This window comes from Dendronephthya gigantea, unplaced genomic scaffold (genome assembly GCF_004324835.1).
Source record: "Dendronephthya gigantea isolate DGI-Jeju-01 unplaced genomic scaffold, DenGig_1.0 000020F, whole genome shotgun sequence".
NCBI classification, from domain to species: domain Eukaryota; kingdom Metazoa; phylum Cnidaria; class Anthozoa; order Malacalcyonacea; family Nephtheidae; genus Dendronephthya; species Dendronephthya gigantea.
Window position 1 is genome coordinate 865960 of NW_021163030.1, and position 18176 is coordinate 884135.

Below are 18176 nucleotides of genomic sequence, written 5' to 3' on the forward strand. Positions count from 1 at the left end.
AGTGCTTTTGAAGTTTCTTTTTTCATCGCCTTATTGGCTCAAATTATGGGCAGATCCTATCAGCGGAATTTTTTTAAAAACCAAATGATAAATTAGCTTCAATTTATAGTCACGTTTACCACAGGCATGTGGAATTCGGCCAATTCAAAAAATTGTTCTTTTTTAAGAACGCTAAACTTTAAAAATTATACCGTTTCGGATGCAGAATTACAGACATGCAAGTGTAATGCAACTGATGCAATAGGTGCATGTCATTATTTTATAAGTATATGTTTATTACAAGTTGTCATGCAGCAATCTTCTCTAATAACAAACACATATAAATTGATTATAGAAATAACACTTGCCACTTTTCTAAAACTAACTATATATTTTTTATATATTTATCAGTGTTTAAAGAAATCGTACATGAAAATATAGACTATATATTACAAAATGTAAAACTAAAAGCTATAAATAAAAATTTACGAGATTAAAATCTATAGTAGCTATTAAATATTCGGCTATGACCTCTGCATATCATGTATATCATGTTATATATTATATACAATATCAATAATTAACAGATTGCTGGGGATATAAACAACTCAATTATATCAGGCAGGCCTGCAAGTTTGGTTTTAATGTTATTTGGTATTCTGTCCTTTTTAGCAAATCTAAACAAATAAAATAATGAATTTAAAAAAAACACGTAAGCAACACTGCATGGACTATTTCTGAATAAATTGATTTATCCATGCTCAAAATATGCAGTTTTTATAGATGCAGAGGCTTGGAAATTTTTCCGCTCAAACATGGTGGTGCCTCTCAAAGCATCACCCCATGCCATTGGCTATAATGTTGACTATCTTAATCCTACACGTGTATACCGTTGTCTGACTCGTTAGTCACGCCCTGCCACTAAAAAGTAAGGCAATGTTTTTGGGAGAAAGAGTGGGGCAGTCTTTCGAAAAAGCTGTTGCATTATATATTAAACCTATTAGCGTGGCTTTAACCTTTTTTCTATTTCAGAGAACAAACTTTGTACATCATATGCATGCATACATACTTTGTTATTGCGCCATATTCATCCGTATATTTTACAAGACCAGCTTCAGGGTTGACAAGTAGTTGTGAACCATCGTTATATTGCATCCAGATTTCACCATTTGAAAGCTGAATAAATAGGAAATGCATGTGAAATGACGACTATATATACATATACACGCGCGTTTTTACGCAATGTCTTGTGCAAATGCAGTTTAAATGTTTATGCATGAGGTGATTTATATGCATTGCATTCTAATGAGAAATAGGTATTATCCTGGATGTTTAGCCGTAAATATGTTAAAAACCTGGAGCCGGTGGTATAGAAAGGTAACATTGGCAAATCATGCAGAATCATGTAATTCTGATTTAGTTATATGACTTATAACTGCACCGTTTTGTACTGTTTACGTGCTGTGCTTTAAGATCAGTCTCATTTTCACAATTTAGTAAAACACAATTTAGGTATGAAAATATTTTCAGGTGTTAATTTGTACCTGTGAAGACCATCCAACATCAGCAACGAAAACGCTTTTGAGGACTTTCGCTTCGGGTTCAGATATTTTACTCCTCGATTCCCACGTTGATGAATTTGCTATCAAATGGTTTTTTCGTTGAGGCGACACTTCAACCTCTAAAAGTTCAAAGGATTGCTTTTGCTTCTCTACCTGTTCGTGCAAAAAGAAAAGTCTCCTCGTAGATAATAGGCTAGCTTAACTTACCATTGTTATGAGACATGGTGGGACTGGACTTCGTAATTGACATCGTGCTGAAATCATGAGTCGTCCCAATCTTGCCATTAAATGATTTCATTGTAGATAATTGTGCCACAGTGCATGGTGATGTCGGCGTGCTCGGACCGTTTGCTGATGAACGACTATAGGAAATACAATACTGGTTTAGTTAAAATTCGATCATTGCATTCAAAACATTGCAGGCTTTGGTCGGCGAGGCGTTGTAATCAATTGAAGGCCATGCAGAGTCCATTGCTACATATGTTGTACCATAACAAACATTCAACGTTTTGTGTTGAGTTGTTGTATTTCCACTAACATTATCTAATACTCTGCTTCTCAAGTAGGTTCGCTGATGTTAAATATGAATCATGCATGGGAGGTTATGGAAATTTTTTCCATGAAGTTAAACTTCAGAATATTGTACGCAACAATGGTATTGTTCACTTGATGCATATTATCTCAAAGAAATGCCAACTGGTGACATGCATACCTGTTGCTGTTTCGTTGTGAATGACCACCTGGAGTTGCCTGTGAAGATACTGCTCGTCTGCAAAGAATGACTGGGAAGAACTGAGCTTCCTGACATTCTTCTTCTGCTGCTGTTAACACGCGATCTAGATGCAAACACTGTTCATAAACAGACTGCATGTGTTCAACTGAAGATCTCATATCGTGAGGAATGCCATCTTTTCCTCCTATCGATTCCAAGGTATACGACACTCCGCTAGGATTAATAATTCGAGTGCATTCCCGTGATTGGTGGATCTTAGCTCCTAAAAAAGGTGAATGCATGTAGATCAATATTAAGCTTCTGCAACCACCATTACAAGACGATTTGGTTAAAATACTATTCAAAGAACTATCATTACTTTATCGAAAAATCTAACATAGCTCACCGTCATAAAAGCAAGCTTCGAAATCAGCGTTCGGCGAGTTTTCCATGAGCATAGATTTGGCAAGCTTAGTATATATTGTAATTTTTGGAGTCTTTTTACGAACAAGATCGACAAACCGTGCCGCATATTGGTATTTTTTCCAGTACTTGAAAGGCAGTGAACAGTAGAGATACGTAGCTGCTGATTTAGAATGTGATTGAGGAGGTTCTGATGTTAATAAAACGCCTTTCTTGCCATTCGGGAAGAATGTTGTGATCTTCATTCCATTACTTGATATTCTGATCACTTCTATAACATAACATTGTTGATCTCTTTGTTGAAGAAACTCCAAACAAACATCATTTGTTTCAGTAATGCTTACAACAGCATTTCTTGCTTTTTGCCTGATCGGCTTTAAACGTTGTGCGTTTAATGGTTCAACAATATCACTAATAGATTTTGTTTTCTTTTGTTTTTCTTCATGTTGATCACTAACACGACGACTGTAACTATCACATGACCTATTCATAGCATTCTTGCTGGTCGAAACTGCTTCTCCATGATTCGATCTTGAATGATGATTTTCATGTCTCTGTTTCTCTGTTTCATGATCATATCTGTAGCTATCAATATCATCCTTGCGTGAACTACTCCATTGATTACTTCTTCTTGATAAATCGTTATTATTTGAGCGAGGAGCGTGTTTATTTGCAGAAAATGTTTTTGACCAATGCGAAGACGACGCTCCTTCATCGTGTGAAACATGCTGTAGTTCAGGTGCTGAGGAATGGTTGTGTGACGATGTTACCCTTGCAAAAAAGCAACGAAATACAGTGTAATGAAATGGAAACACAATCATTGATGAAGATAAATTTTATTTATAGCTATTAACAATCAGGGACACTATACTATTGCCAATGCAGTACAGTCACAGGTGTAGTGTTGTGCAGAAGTGTATGATTCAGTTGACCCAAACAGCTGATGCAAATAATTACCATTATCAAATCTTAAAACCCTGTATAGCAAGGTCACTGCATGTTATATAATATAACTATACGTAATTATAATTTGTGTGGCAAGGAAGGGACTTAATACAGTACTAAAAAACTAAAAACACGATAAAGAACCGATAACTGCATGACAATGTCCCTAACAGCAAACTTACTTATTTTCTGTTGATGGTTTACATTGTTTTTTCAATTTTTGAGAGATATCACTGAGCCATGAAGTTGAGTGCAGAGGTTGTTTGCACGTAGGAGCCGTGTCACAATCATATGAGAAATGACTGGCAGATGTGCTGGAGTTATGGCTGAAAGAGGTGAAATGTTCTACCGTTATCAATAGTTACGAAAAACTACGACTATTACGATACTTCCACATGGCAATGCAGTGTATAATTAAGTTAATTCTGTTTGAATAATTGTATATTGCTCGCTCTATTTTGTTGTAAAAGTAATATAATATTCGCTATGCAGTCAGACTGTGAAATCTCACCAGTTTTTCAAGGTCTGAATATTACAAATGAAATGCATACCATTAATGAAATAGGCATATACAGGTAGATCATTTCCATGAAAATCTGTTACGGTATGTTTTTAATAGGGTTATGAATTGAAGAATAAATGCACAACCCCAGTGTCCTTTACACGTCCCTATGTAATTCACTATGCAGAGGTAAATTTGTAATAATGCGAATGTTTTACATAACATCCTACAACTGAACCTTACTGTACCTTGATCGTTCTCTTACAGGGGGTGACGAGGGATGAAAAGGGTTACGTCGTGGCCAGTCCTCCTCACTTCTAGCACGAGGTAAAATATACACTGGTTTAGTGTTTGAATGAAGGCTTCCTCTTGACTGATTAGGGTTGGTAATACCAGTTGGTATGCCATACATGGTCGCCATTGTACTGTTGCCACTATCAATGGAACTATCAAATCGTTTCTAACATAAGAACAAGAACAAAGTAAGTGGCACTGTTATACAGTATAAACACCTATAATGACCTCCAAGAGCCGTATCTGCGTGTCTAAAAATTTACTATATCTTACTTTTCCGTTGCTTGACTGCGATTTCAGTATTTCCGCACTTAGATTTTTCTCCATTAAATTACGTTTTCCAAGTATAAATGGATGATCCAGTATACCTGAATAAGTTTGTTTACATCATTCAGTAGAAGGCAAGAAACAAGCGTCTGGAGAAGGGCTAAACAAAGAATGAACTCACCTGACAGAGGCAGCCTATCGCCAGGATTCTGAAAGATAAAAAATTTAGACAACTTCAGGTAGAGCTGAATCAAGAGTTATATTGCTGGTATAAATTCAAACGAGCTCGTTTTTAAATCATTCGAAAAAGAAGATGTAAAAAACACGTAAATCGACTGGATTCATAGCATATCGTTCAGCATTTGATTTTGAGCCAGGTATTGTTTTACCATAATACCATATATACATTATGCACGAAACCAGCATTCCACAAGCTTAGATGGATTTAAAAGGTCGTAAATCTATTTAATAAGGATAAAAATACCTTCTTCAGTAACTTGGTAATCAAATCACGTGCTTCGGGAGAGATATTACTACATATAATAACAAATTACAATTTTGTTTATCACCACCAACGGAAAGTACTGCTCCAGCTATATAATTATAGCCAGTTATCGCGATATGATGTTTAGAAATGAAGGTTACTATGACTTACTCTGGAATGCTGTAGTCGCCCAGGACAACCTTGTTGAGGGTTCTTTTTACTGCCTCTGTCTGAAAAACATGTTTGTTTCGAAATCAGGGAGTCGCAAACATCGTTCACGATATGATTCATGCACTGCTTATAAACTACACATAACTGATAATGAAACTATGTCGAACCTCAAAGGGAGGTTTTCCCACCAGCAATGTATACAACATGCATCCAACGGACCATACATCAGACTCCATACCATGCGGACCTCGTGTTGCAACCTCTCTACAAGAAGCAAGTGCACACGCATAATAATAATTTAATATTATGTCTTAAACACAGGAAGTCAAAGCTGTGTTGTTGTATCTATAATCCTACACTACCTAGAAAAGATAACGAAAACTTCACGAGGAAAGCTCTTTGCCTGAAAAATGTAGTTTCAGACGGCTACTATTTCTCACAACATTGCTCACTTCGATCGATGACAACACCCGAAGAAAGAATTCAAGACCTAGTTCAAACAACATCGTCATATGTCGAACACATCAACGATAATAGATAATGCATGGGAGCATCTCATCTACATTAATCTATCCTTTCCAATATTTTCGGCATAAAATATTAGATTTTCAAAGAATTAGTCCCTCGTATTCCAAAACTATGTTAACTTCAATACATAGAACACGATAGTAAACATTACACAAGTACAAATTCTCCTTGGGCCGGTTTATCTACTGCCCGTATAGTAACTGAAAACGCACAGTAAAGCGAAGAATAAGAACCTTAATTTAATAATATACTAACTCATTAATAAGCCTAAGGTTTTATCTGAAATTACAGTCAGTACAAGCAATTTCATAGCGTTTTTTAAAAAACGTTATCCCTGATCTACAGCAAACTTGGTTTATATACAGTACATAACACGGGAACTTACGGAGAAATAAAATTCGGTGTTCCGCACATAGTATAGTGTTTCTCATTCGGCAATTGCAGCTGGGTAGCCAAACCAAAATCTCCAATTTTCTAAACAAAAATTCAATTAATTTTTGGACAAAATGAAATTTATGGCATCTTCACGTTGATGCCATATATGGTTCTTCCACATTACATTGGAATAAACTTACGACACTCATATCTTTGGTGAGTAACAAGTTTGCCAACGTAAGATCACGATGTAAGATACCATGAGAATGAAGGTAGAGCAATCCATTTACTACTTGCGACATGATCTTACGAACTAAAAATGAAATGGTCATTGAAGAGAGTGGAACGTATCGAATAGAGTGGGTTTGAACTGGCCTGATCATCGCTCACGTCAATTGCACAGCAGTTCTGGAATCAACGACAATACAACGTATTTTACCTTGTGATTCAGAGAAGGGTTTCCCAGTTTTTTTCATAAATCTGTTCACCTCGCCATTTTCACAAAGCTCAACAACCAAATACACATAATTTGGGTCTTCAAAAAAACTGAAAAGCTGGAAAACGATAATCAATTTTTTAATGTCTGTTTGAAGATATTCACACTCAAATGTGACAAGTTTCATATTATGAAGTGAGTTACCTCTAGTATGGAAGGATGCTTCAGTTGACAATGAATCTCAACTTCATTTTTCACTCTTTTTACTAATCCGCTATCTTTCATGTGCTTCTTATCAATCTAGACAATGAATTGTTTTACAACTTACAAGTACAGTACATATGAGGCAGATGTCAGGAAACAAAGCCCTGTATGTATACCAAGTATAGCTGATAGTTTTTTATTGATTGCTTTAACATTTTCAGTCATTTACTCTCATTATCTTCTAAAATATTCCTGCAAAGACCTAATAACTTTGTGTATTACAAAAATATTTTTGCTCTGGTCACAGAAAATTTTTATTATATCCCAATTAATGTTTACTAAATAATATTTTTATTATATCCCAATTGATGTTTACTAAATAATACGGTATGCTAAAAATATATTTAACAATTTTCTGCTGACTATCCTTTATTTTCTAAATCCTGCATATTTGAAACTGCTATGTGAATTGCTAGAAAGCAAACATTACCATTTTGATGGCCACTTCCCCTTGTGATGTTGAAAGACATCTTGCCCTGTAAACACATGCAAATCCTCCCCGACCTAACAGATCCAATACCTCATAATTCTAAATAATACAAAAACATAAAAAATACACATTTAAATAATAAAATTCAAACGCAGGCAATATTATCCAAATCAGATTAACAGAATCAGAGGGGAATCTAATAATTAATATTATATTTAATAATTTTACATATGGTCAATATTAGAGATATTGGATTGTGAGGTTTCCCCTCCAAACTTTTATCAGTTCCACAGCATTATATAAATTCCATGATGATCTAGAGCTGTTTCTACTATAGTACTATCCAGAAAAATACCACTGTGAGAGGCCATCAGTCATGCATTATCCACTAAATTGTGCTTTCATGTATGTCATTTATTGGGGGGAACATCGACTTATACACGGTAGAAATCATTATATACTAGGAATATTCAATATATGATTATATGTATACTACAGCAGAAATTCATGGACAACAGGTCAAATATGTATCATAATATTAACAATGTTTTATTTGAATACGACATTTTTTGTTTATTTACCATGAAAACGTAAGATACGTTAGGTACAAAATATATGTATACTATAAAATCCTCAAATATTATATATAAAACTTGCCTCAATGGAATCACGGTCACCAGAAGTATCTGAACCAGAACGAGAACAAGGGTTCATTTCTTAAATCGTTTGACTATTTTACTCCTCGGCAACTATATTTCCGTATTTTGCTTTCCATATTACAAAACTAGTATTGCAGTGAGCGAGTAGTTCATCCAAGTTGTAAAATATTGTGTATAAAACTCGTGTAAACATTTCACTCTGATCAATCTTTGATTCTTTGAATCATCGCGCCATTAACGGAAACAAATTAAAAAGCAAAGCATTTTGGGCCATGCCACTGATCTCAAAGTAATCTGATTATGCTATTATGGTTTCGTTTGGTTTGGTAACACTGGGTATTACCACAGTACACTCCATGGTATGACTGACTCTGTTTTTGTCGAGGTTTTAGCTTCTGACTGGCATTTTACAAATCGTTCTATACATACACACCTGTATACATGCATGGGTATTGTACTTCCTTCGCAGTACTCGAAGATAAATTAAAGCCAGTTTCCAACTTTCTACCAGCGAATTTTTTCAGCGGTCTCTCCAAAAGCAAATTTATTCTTTCGTATTTGAGCAATTTCTTCCAGGTCTTCCTGAATGTCGCTTCGCGTGAAAATGATCACTAGTGGATTTGTGGATAGTGGTTTTGGGAAAGGCAGAGCAGCATGGTTGAAGTTTTTCACTGTGTATAACAAATGCGTTATCACGGGTGGAATTCGACAATTCGTCAAGTGTATATAAGATCTATACGTGGATTAAATAGATAGCACGAGGATTTTCCAATGATAGCTAATATCTTTGGGGGTTATCTTGGTGTTCATGACAAGAGTCGGATTTGGAGAACCGTACTGATCGCGGTGGTGACGTAAAAATTCAGGCCCCAAAATTATATGATCGTATTTTTATGGTACCGAAATCCCTAGATCTGATTTCTAAATTGATTTGCAAATTCACGACAGCGTTAGAATATGTAAAATTAAATTAATATTTCTTATGAATTCGAGGTCTATTTGTTTTCTCCATCAACTGTCGGTGTAAAATGTCCTGCCAACTTTCAATGAAGAACTATATCGGCTATACTGATCGAATTTAATTATGTGCCTTTTTGCCGGCAAATAAAATGCAGATTTTGTTTGAATAATATATATACACATGTATATATATAGTAATTTCAATCTACAGCCTAATAAACGATTGATTGCTGCATGCAAATTGTTGAGCCGTCGAAATAGCTGAAAAGTAGTCAAACTGAGTAGTATAGGCTGCCATTTTCAAATGCTCGTGATGGCGTGAATGAACCGGCATTACTATATATAAAGCCTAATTGCATGATATACAGCTAGTCAGCAATCTATAGGTCTCCTCTATCAATATATAGGTGCATTCATAATGCATGAAGTTTCCTTAAACTGCAAGCAGACATTGGCGGTCAACCAGCCCAAGACAATCGATGCCAATTTAAAAAAGACATAAAATAATCATGTTTCTTGTCGCCAAGAACAAAAGAAATAATAAGCAGAAAAGGGATTTTCAAAACTTTAATATAAAACTTCACAACCACAGTGTTCCAATAAATGCCGACAACTTGTGTTGTTTGTGCGGCATATCTGCACAAATTTCATATTCAGTCATATTTTTTTTAAATACGCAATGCCATGCAATATGGCTTAAATATGACGTCGGTGGTGGACAAGAATGTATTTATATATACATTCAGAAAAAAATGCTTTATGTTATTGAAATGAGTATAAATTAAACTAATGAGATTTAGGAAAATTTCTTGTCTAGCAATCTGGCACAGTACTAATACTCCTTTATATATTATATATATACACTTATTCCTATATATATATATATACATATACACTTATTCCTATATATATATATATACACTTATTCCTATATATATATATATATATATATATATATATATATATATATATATATATATATATATATATACACTTATTCCTATATATATACACTTATATATACACTTTATAAAGCGATGGCAAGGCAATTATACTAATTAGGAATTAATTATTCCCAACAATTTGGAGTGCTTTGATAAAACATGTAGTTCCTCTTCAGAATTTTTTATACTGAATACGTTTGAAAAATAATAGACCCAAATGTGTATGAAGATACTTTAAATCTTGCTCTAACTTTTGTGTATGCAGTTCGTTAAGGCTGTATTTTGTCCTAATATTTTACACTTTACGCATGACATTGCGTTAAAAATTGATGTGTTTGAATGTCAAATACCCATCGCTAATACAAATCAAAGGCGTCGAACAATAGTCAGAGTTAATTAAACTGCTGTTGCTGGCGATAAGTTTTAAACAACTCACGTATTGTTGTTAACTAGCACTATATATACAGAAACATCGCGGTTCTATATACCAAATGGGTAAAAGATTTCTATATTTGAAGATATGTATATTTGATATCTGAAGTGTTATTAACAGAATGATGCACTGTGATCTTATTATGCAAAAAATGCATTTCTAGTGGTTTTTCTCTTTTCTTTTGCCCTTTGGAGAAACCCGTTGTATATTGAAGTAAGTATAATAATGTAGATATATCTGCAGTGATATTTTGTTGCAAAGAGGTAATCTTATTACCAGCATTCTAGATCAATTTATGTGCATTATATTATTTAAAAAACGTTTGAGAGTATACATTCAGTGTACATAGCTGTGTTTTTAAATTTTTTTTTCACTGCCGTCTATACTATTTACGACATGCATGTCTATCACTCGTACTGTACATGCAGGTCTAGACTGTACCGTCTGTTGTACATAGCAATGGATGCATTTGCACTGTACCAATTTTATGAGCATTTAAATATGTCAATATAGTGCATGTGAATGATGTGATCAGTGTATGTATGTATGTATGCTATGGTATTTCGCCGTCATTTTCAGTCATGCGTGCATGTAAGCAGCATATTGCTACATTAAACAACGAAGCGAAATGTTTCAATCTGCATCACGGTATAAAAAGTTATAGTACAACCACAGACACCAAGCGTTTTATTTGTGGATTTTTCGGATAAATTATAGTGTTTTTGAGAAACGGCAACCGTCATTAAAAGACCTGTCTATTGATGTCGGCAATTGAGTCAGACAGGAGCCTATTTACATGATTATAGTTGTAGACATTATACAATTGCTTTCCAACATCCCAAACATGTCTGATGTAATGATGGTGATGCCACATTTTTTTTGTTAAATTCTAAACCGAAAGTAAAGGTGAAATTTATAAACAGACTTTTATTTTACGAAAGTTTTTAAAGAATAATTTTGCTACCACGCGGTGAATCCACGCGGTGAGAGCCGTTAAATATCGTGAATGGCCATAATTTATAATTATTATCATAATATTATATTTTACGATTCCTCGAATTCGCGTTCATGTCTTCAAGCCATATATTGATATACTGCATAGTCATATATAAGGCAATGCCCATACTGCATGTGTTGTGTTGTGTTGTTTTTTGATTGCGTGATTTTGATCAATAAGAACACATACTAAATCTCATAAATATATACATAAAGAGTTGCCACAAATCACTGATATTGGCGAGAAACCGACTAAACCCGCCCCGTTTTGCATTAGGACGAACCACAGTTACCGGGCGCGACACGAACAATTTTGAATTTTGCCGAATTTTGAAAACAATCAAAGAATTTTGCCGATCCTCAAAAGTATTAATTACTTCTCCGAGACAAAGGCTTGTCTTCCATGTTCTCCAAAAAATGTCGGGAATATCTTATGAAAAATTAGCTAAGCCTTTGCGAGCACATGCATGATATTGATAATATAAAATATAGAATACGTTAATCCTATACGCAATAGATTAGTGCCGGAGAAGAAACAGTTTTATGGCACCAAAGTTTAAACATGCATCACTAGAACTATTATTTTTAGAGGCTATACCCAGCTAATTACGCTAAGGACGTAGAGTATAAATTGTTATAGCAATATCATCCATTTTCTCTCTCTATATAAATATCATCACTGTGTGTCTGATATTTTTTTTGATATTTGCATAACCACTGAGACCACCGACCATATGATCATATCAAGACTGATATTCAGTAAAGTCATTATTGAAAATTTTTTGACACGAATCAACATTTGTTGAACTGATTAACGAGACGCAAATGTGTTTTTAGAATAATGCATTAGTTATGTGCATCTTCACTTTAATATAGAATTTCAATCTAATTGCAAAGTTTGATATACTGAATAATATGGTTCATTATTAAACGAGACACTATTAATTGTCTAGAAGTTATAGTAAGGCTTATTACTCCATGAATAGAACAAACTATACTATAGTTCATCGCCACACTCTGTATGTCACACTTGCATGGCTATATAAAGGCTATATAAAATTATAATTCCTGGTTATATACATGCATTTATCAGGTTGGTCATACGTTATCGGTGGTTATATAGGAGATTATTGCAAGATTTTCTGGAGTGAACTACTTTTTATGTGAATTGTTTGCATGCATGCATGAATGCATGATTTAAGAGCAATTTGCCTATATATATACGTGCATGGTAAAATTGGTATACGGTGTGGCTATATTTTCAAAAATTTAGCAGGTCTCTGCAATATTATATGCATGGCCTGATATCGTAGATTACTAGCTAGAGTAAGAAGAAACTGCATGGATTGAGCTTCACCAGAAAATTCAATTGTTCCAATTTTATTTCTATAAGAAACAACGATCGTGTCACGCGCCATGAAGCTTTAGTTATACTTTATCTCTGTAATGCTGTCAGCAGTCATCAGTTTAGGTAAAAATCACGACTATAGATGTTTACAAGGTGTATGAAAAAGTTAAAAAATGTAAATTAATCGTAGAAGAGATGTAAATGTACTGCATTATCTTCTGATTACTGCGGGGGGAGATTGTTTCAGTTGCATGCTTGTTGACAAAAAATAAAGACTGAAAACAACAGCTTCCACACTATAATTCTTTTTTAACGAAAGCTTCATTTTCTTAATTTTATTATTTCTATCAGCGGAAAGGCGATACAAGATATTTCCTTGGCGGCTTGGACAAGATATTCAGCTTTACTTTGAGTTGACTTACACGAAAGACCAGCCATATCCTGGCATTAATCATGAATAAATTATGCATGAATTGGAGGCTATGCTCGGCAAAGAGCAACTGAGAACTTTGACTTTGTTCGTGTCTTCCCTATCAAGCCGTTTCGGTTCGACTTCGCTCCGGTTCAATTTTCCCAACTGCTTCTTGTTAGGTCTTTTTATTGCGTTTTATCGTTGTTTAATTATTTCAGTGTTTGTCAGTGTTATATTCAGATGAGAATGCTTCGATCATTGACTCGCTGCCAAGTACAAGTTAAAATATATATGATTGCCACTCTTCACACAGTAAAAAATCATGTCTGGTCTGCCGATCATATACCAGCATTTAATTAATATTTTCTACTCGAACTGTAAATATGCATGAGTTATTGAGTTTCTTATCCTTTTCGGAAAATAAATAAAACAGATAAGAGTCGCATGCTTGCATGGGAGTGAATTAATTGCCTCAAGACTAAGACGAGAGATTATACAGATTTATTGCTTCCCGTCGGTTTAAAGATCTATATTTTACAGTACAGTTTAACTGTAACATAACAGCACTTGCCATCAATCAATCCAATCGTTTGTCATGCATCGTTTGCGTTAGGCTGGATACACATACAACAAGGTAAACTAGAAATTAAATAATACGTTGTGTGGGTATAAAAAAATGACTTTTTAATGAACGATTTTAATGAGCTAGTTGTATTATATACATAATTCATGTCGAAAGTTTGACTGAAACAGAGACAATATCGTTTTGCCGCGTCAATAATTTATTTATTCTTTCCTGATTAATAACAGATATTTAGCACATATCATATAAGTTTTTACAGCTTTACTTCCAAGATGTGTTTTAATGAAGCGCCAGCTATAGCTTGATATATATCCACAATGTTCAATCTCTCCCGGCCACCATTTCATTTTCGTTTCATGAGAATAAATGCTAATACAGAAAATACCTTTCACAAGTTATAAGAAAACGTTTCTAGAACAGTCTCATGCACCTTTTTTACACATGCATGCATGTGGCAATTTATGCATGATGTTCTTCGACAGAAACGTTATTATCGCCTACGGCATACGTCATTGGTTTAGATCGTGCGCTTTAGCGGCTTTCGCTTCTTCCATAGTTAACGGTCGTTCATGAAATCATTTACATATATTGTTCGCACAGGAATTAAATGATATCAAGCTAAGCAGATAGCCACTGTATATTTCTTCACCATCAAATAGAAACCAGACGAGACCAGACCAGGTTAGCGCGGTATTTGTAAGGGCAAGATGATAAATTATTCAACGATTATGAATTCAGAAGATCGGATGCTAAATTATTAAAACAGTGAAAAATAAATGAACAGTATAGAGATAAGATATTAATGCGTGAATATACATATCATATCGTTCGTAGTTAAAAAATAATTATGCATTTCTAATGAGAGATATATACAGCAGGTGCTTTTCCACTTGAGCCTTCGCATCATATAACATCGTGTTTTATTGTTTCATTTTTCATATTTAGCCATACTGACGGCAAGCTAGTATTCTTTCAGATACCTCAAAACGCGAGATGCGTACCTGATTGCTGACGATTGGAAAAAGAGAATCCGTATACGCGTAAGTTCATACTTCATTTACCAACTTATTCTTATGGAAATCCTCTAAAGCTGAAGAGCGAGCGGATAACAATAAAAAAAAACATATATGCATGTATTGAACATTCATGCATGTACCGGCTTTTTAGCCTTTCAAAGTTTCAGTAGTCATATAGACATGATAAAAAGGTACGTAAATGCGAAATTTTGAGGGATGACTATAATTAATGTCTATAAATGTATTGTAGATCAATCTGAGGGAACCAAAACAGTACCGAGCGCATTTTCAATTAATCACTCACTCCTTATACAAATCCTTCACAAAGTAGCTTAAAAAAACTTATCTTTATCTACTATATGTCTTTATGATTTAAACCATGCAGTATTGACAGTATTGTAAACCATGCTTTATCGAATGCATACAATGTGCACGATGCCGGATACTGATCTGAACACTGAAGTCCGCGGTTATAAGGCTGTGCAAACTAACCGATCCGGGATGTAATTCAGTTTTTTTATGTGCAAACACGCTTCAATTTCACCCCGGCAAGACTAACCGAAGTCTTAAAGAGAGATTGAAACTAAGCCAAAAAAATCATACTTGAAACAAAGTGATACAAGTTGGTTTGTGTAATGCAGAAGGGGCTGTATATGTATTCTGACTGTTGATAAAAAACTTTCTATTTTGACAAAACTCGAGTAAAAAGCAACAGGGGTCGTTATATTAAGCCCGTTTAGCTTAAACGGTGGTTAAGATGAAAATAGCAATTCTGTCGTTTTATTCAACAAGGTAACTAAAAGCTTTTGATTTTAATACAACCATACTGTTTACAACTACATATTCGGTGCATAATATTCAAGTTGACTCATTCAAGAGAGATGTAAGAGTGTTATATATTTAATTTTGACTTATTCACCGTTTAAGCTAAACGGGCTTGATACAACTGGTCCCAGTGCCATAAAGGTGATAGTGTGGTTTAAATTCTTGAGCGTTCCGGAAAATTAAAACGAGACCGGCCGGACGTTTAAGGCAAAGGTTTTCCTTTAAAGGTTATACTATATAAGTCGGAGAAAAAATACATACCTTGCATGGTTGTTAATACATAGAGACAATGACTTTAAAAAAAATCACACCAGGTGGATTTAATCAAAACAAATTACGCAGAATAAACAAGAGTGGAAAATATGTTGTTAGAAAATAATTGCGTCTAATAGAAAAATGCAAAAGCAATAAAAAGTGACAAAGAATGCATGTATAGAATATTACCGACAACAGTTCAACATTTAAAACTCAAACCAAACTGACTTCAAAGCTGAGAGAAACTCAGTCAGTAATTATACACCACGGTATATGCTCTGAACTCCGGAAATGAGATGTCGCATCTCCCATCCGCGGCTATCATTCATTTCTAGCAATTTAATAGGAAAATTTGATAAAAAATAATTAAGAGCATTAAATTTAGCTTCGGTTTCAGTTCATGAGGCTCTTTCCCAATATCGTTTCGATAATTCGTTACCTCAAGTAGAAATATAAAATATGACGTATATAATCTACTCACAATCACAAGATTAATATGAATAATCTCCTTTATAGGTTAGACGCCGTTCGCTTTTCAAGTGAGGAACGACACGATGAATTTGACAGGCAACGATACATTTCCAAAATCAACACATCGAAATGCAGACATACCATTGCAAGATCAAGTCTGGTTTAGCGTCATTGGATACATTCTTTTTGGGGCAGCTTTCATTATTAGTATTTGTGGAAACTCTCTGTGTGCCTATATCATATCAACCCGATTTAGAATGAAAAGTGTCACAAATCTTTTTATTCTTAATCTAGCAATTGGAGATCTAATTTATACTTTTTCAATACCATTTGATTTGGCCATTACAGAAAATAACCAGAAGTGGATATTTCACCGGTATTTTTGCCATATTTTATCACCAGTTCAAACTATCTCCATGTTCTCTTCGCTTTTGACGCTAACAATATTGAGTTTAACAAGATACAGGGCAATCATCCACCCATTGAAAAGACAAATTGAGGCAAACACTGCGAAATTTTGCATTGTTCTAATTTGGGTGGTTTCTGCGCTTACAGCCCTACCTCAGGTTTACTATCAAAGAGTTAATGATGATGGTAAATGTGAAGAAGAATGGGAAAGTCATCAATCGGCAAAGAAAGTTTACACTGCAGTTTTGTTTGGTGTACAGTATGTTATACCTTTGACCATCATGTTAATAGCATATGGACGTATTGGGGTGGAACTCTCGAAACCATCGCCGGGTGAGAATACTTTGATACAAGAAGAAAGAGGAAAGGAGGCTAAGAAAGTTGTTTCTATGCTTATTACAGTGACGGCAACGTTTGCTATTTGTACTTTACCGACTTCGATTATGTGGCTTTGGTTGGACTTTGGAAATGCTGACGACACATTTGCTGATTTTTGGAATGTCTTGCAGATCTTGTACTTCTTCGATTTCGTGAATCTGGCGGCTCATCCAATTATTTATGTGTATTTCAGCAAAAATTTCAGAAGTGAAATGAAGGCGACGTTTCAAAGAAAAAAGCACCAAGCAGAACATGTCGGAACAATAGGACATTTAACAAAACATTCGCTGATGTCAACCAATGTTTAACCTAAACTCCGAACAAAGAGAACAAATTTGAACCATATGAGGGCAATGCATGCATGTTATCTGCCATGCAGGCAGTATAGAAGTATAGAACCAGAAGATCGAGACAATCAACTAATTAATGTTACTTCGTGTCACAAGATCTATGCAAATGGTAATTTAACTTGTGCTGCCATATGCCATGTTATTGTCAGGTCAGCGTAACAATCTCCGAGTTGAACAGTTTAAACTAGCGATATTGGCGGTGGACGCTGTAGCTGCCTTAAGACTGAGATAATAGCTTTGGACACTAGTTAATAGTTTTTGCTTACCGATTACGGATTATATCCACTCCTTATTCATGCATTTAATATTAATACGAACATTCTGTTCGAGTTTCCCACACACATTTATTAGGAAAAAAAATAGTTTAGAATTGCGTGCTTCTGTAGTTCACCAGGGGCAAATACCGCATATTGTACGCACCAAAACTAGTGTAATGTTGTGTCGATCAAGTGAAATAATGTAAATATAAATTTGCGTACATTGTTGTATGAATAAAGGATATGAACATTGGTTTTGTGAAATTTTACAAATGATTATCAGCAAATCAAGAGAAAAGAGCGATATGTTCACCTAAAGTGTTAGCATGCATGTATAGGAAAGTGTCAAGTCTTCCTAAATGAGCTGAAACTAGAATAAATTAGACCGTTCAAACAATAAAAAAACCCCGCGAATTAATAAGGACTTTTGGCGGTATTATTTAACAACAAAGGCTGAGAGCGTTTATTCTCCAAATTTTGTTAATTGATCTCAAAATTTTTGCCGTCGC

At 34.6% G+C, this 18176-nt stretch overlaps 2 protein-coding genes across 3 annotated transcripts; one reads left to right on the top strand and one right to left on the bottom strand.

Moving 5' to 3' along the window:
• Positions 1-473: 473 nt before the first annotated feature.
• Positions 474-8256, bottom strand: LOC114521586 (serine/threonine-protein kinase PLK4-like). The gene is made up of 19 exons (XM_028542070.1): positions 8030-8256; positions 7373-7471; positions 6883-6978; positions 6682-6796; positions 6443-6555; positions 6253-6341; positions 5507-5603; positions 5340-5398; positions 5169-5217; positions 4866-4893; positions 4691-4785; positions 4372-4583; positions 3804-3947; positions 2660-3447; positions 2254-2536; positions 1749-1903; positions 1524-1660; positions 1049-1155; positions 474-656 (listed from the first exon to the last, which is right to left on the bottom strand). Exons 1-19 carry the CDS (start codon positions 8084-8086, stop codon positions 560-562), a joined length of 2820 nt encoding a protein of 939 aa, XP_028397871.1. The 5' UTR covers positions 8087-8256; the 3' UTR covers positions 474-559.
• Positions 8257-14218: 5962 nt separating this feature from the next.
• On the top strand, positions 14219-17880 carry LOC114521371 (RYamide receptor-like). 2 transcript variants are annotated; one of them, XM_028541798.1, is made up of 3 exons: positions 14219-14388; positions 14684-14747; positions 16320-17880. In XM_028541798.1, exon 3 carries the CDS (start codon positions 16358-16360, stop codon positions 17366-17368), a length of 1011 nt encoding a protein of 336 aa, XP_028397599.1. In that variant the 5' UTR covers positions 14219-14388; positions 14684-14747; positions 16320-16357; the 3' UTR covers positions 17369-17880. The 2 variants fall into 2 exon arrangements, with proteins under 2 accessions (XP_028397599.1, XP_028397598.1); XM_028541797.1 differs by having other exon boundaries at positions 14219-14914.
• The last annotated feature ends 296 nt before the right edge of the window (positions 17881-18176 follow it).

Excerpts from the sequence above, each read along its gene's own strand:
- LOC114521586 (XM_028542070.1), bottom strand. The coding sequence starts at position 8,086 with ATGAACCCTTGTTCTCGTTCTGGTTCAGATACTTCTGGTGACCGTGAT. Across the intron at positions 6,556-6,681 it reads ACCCTTCTCTGAATCACAAG|TTCGTAAGATCATGTCGCAA; the intron begins GTAAAATACGTT and ends TTTCATTTTTAG. Across the intron at positions 657-1,048 it reads GAATATGGCGCAATAACAAA|ATTTGCTAAAAAGGACAGAA; the intron begins GTATGTATGCAT and ends TTATTTGTTTAG.
- LOC114521371 (XM_028541797.1), top strand. The coding sequence starts at position 16,358 with ATGAATTTGACAGGCAACGATACATTTCCAAAATCAACACATCGAAAT.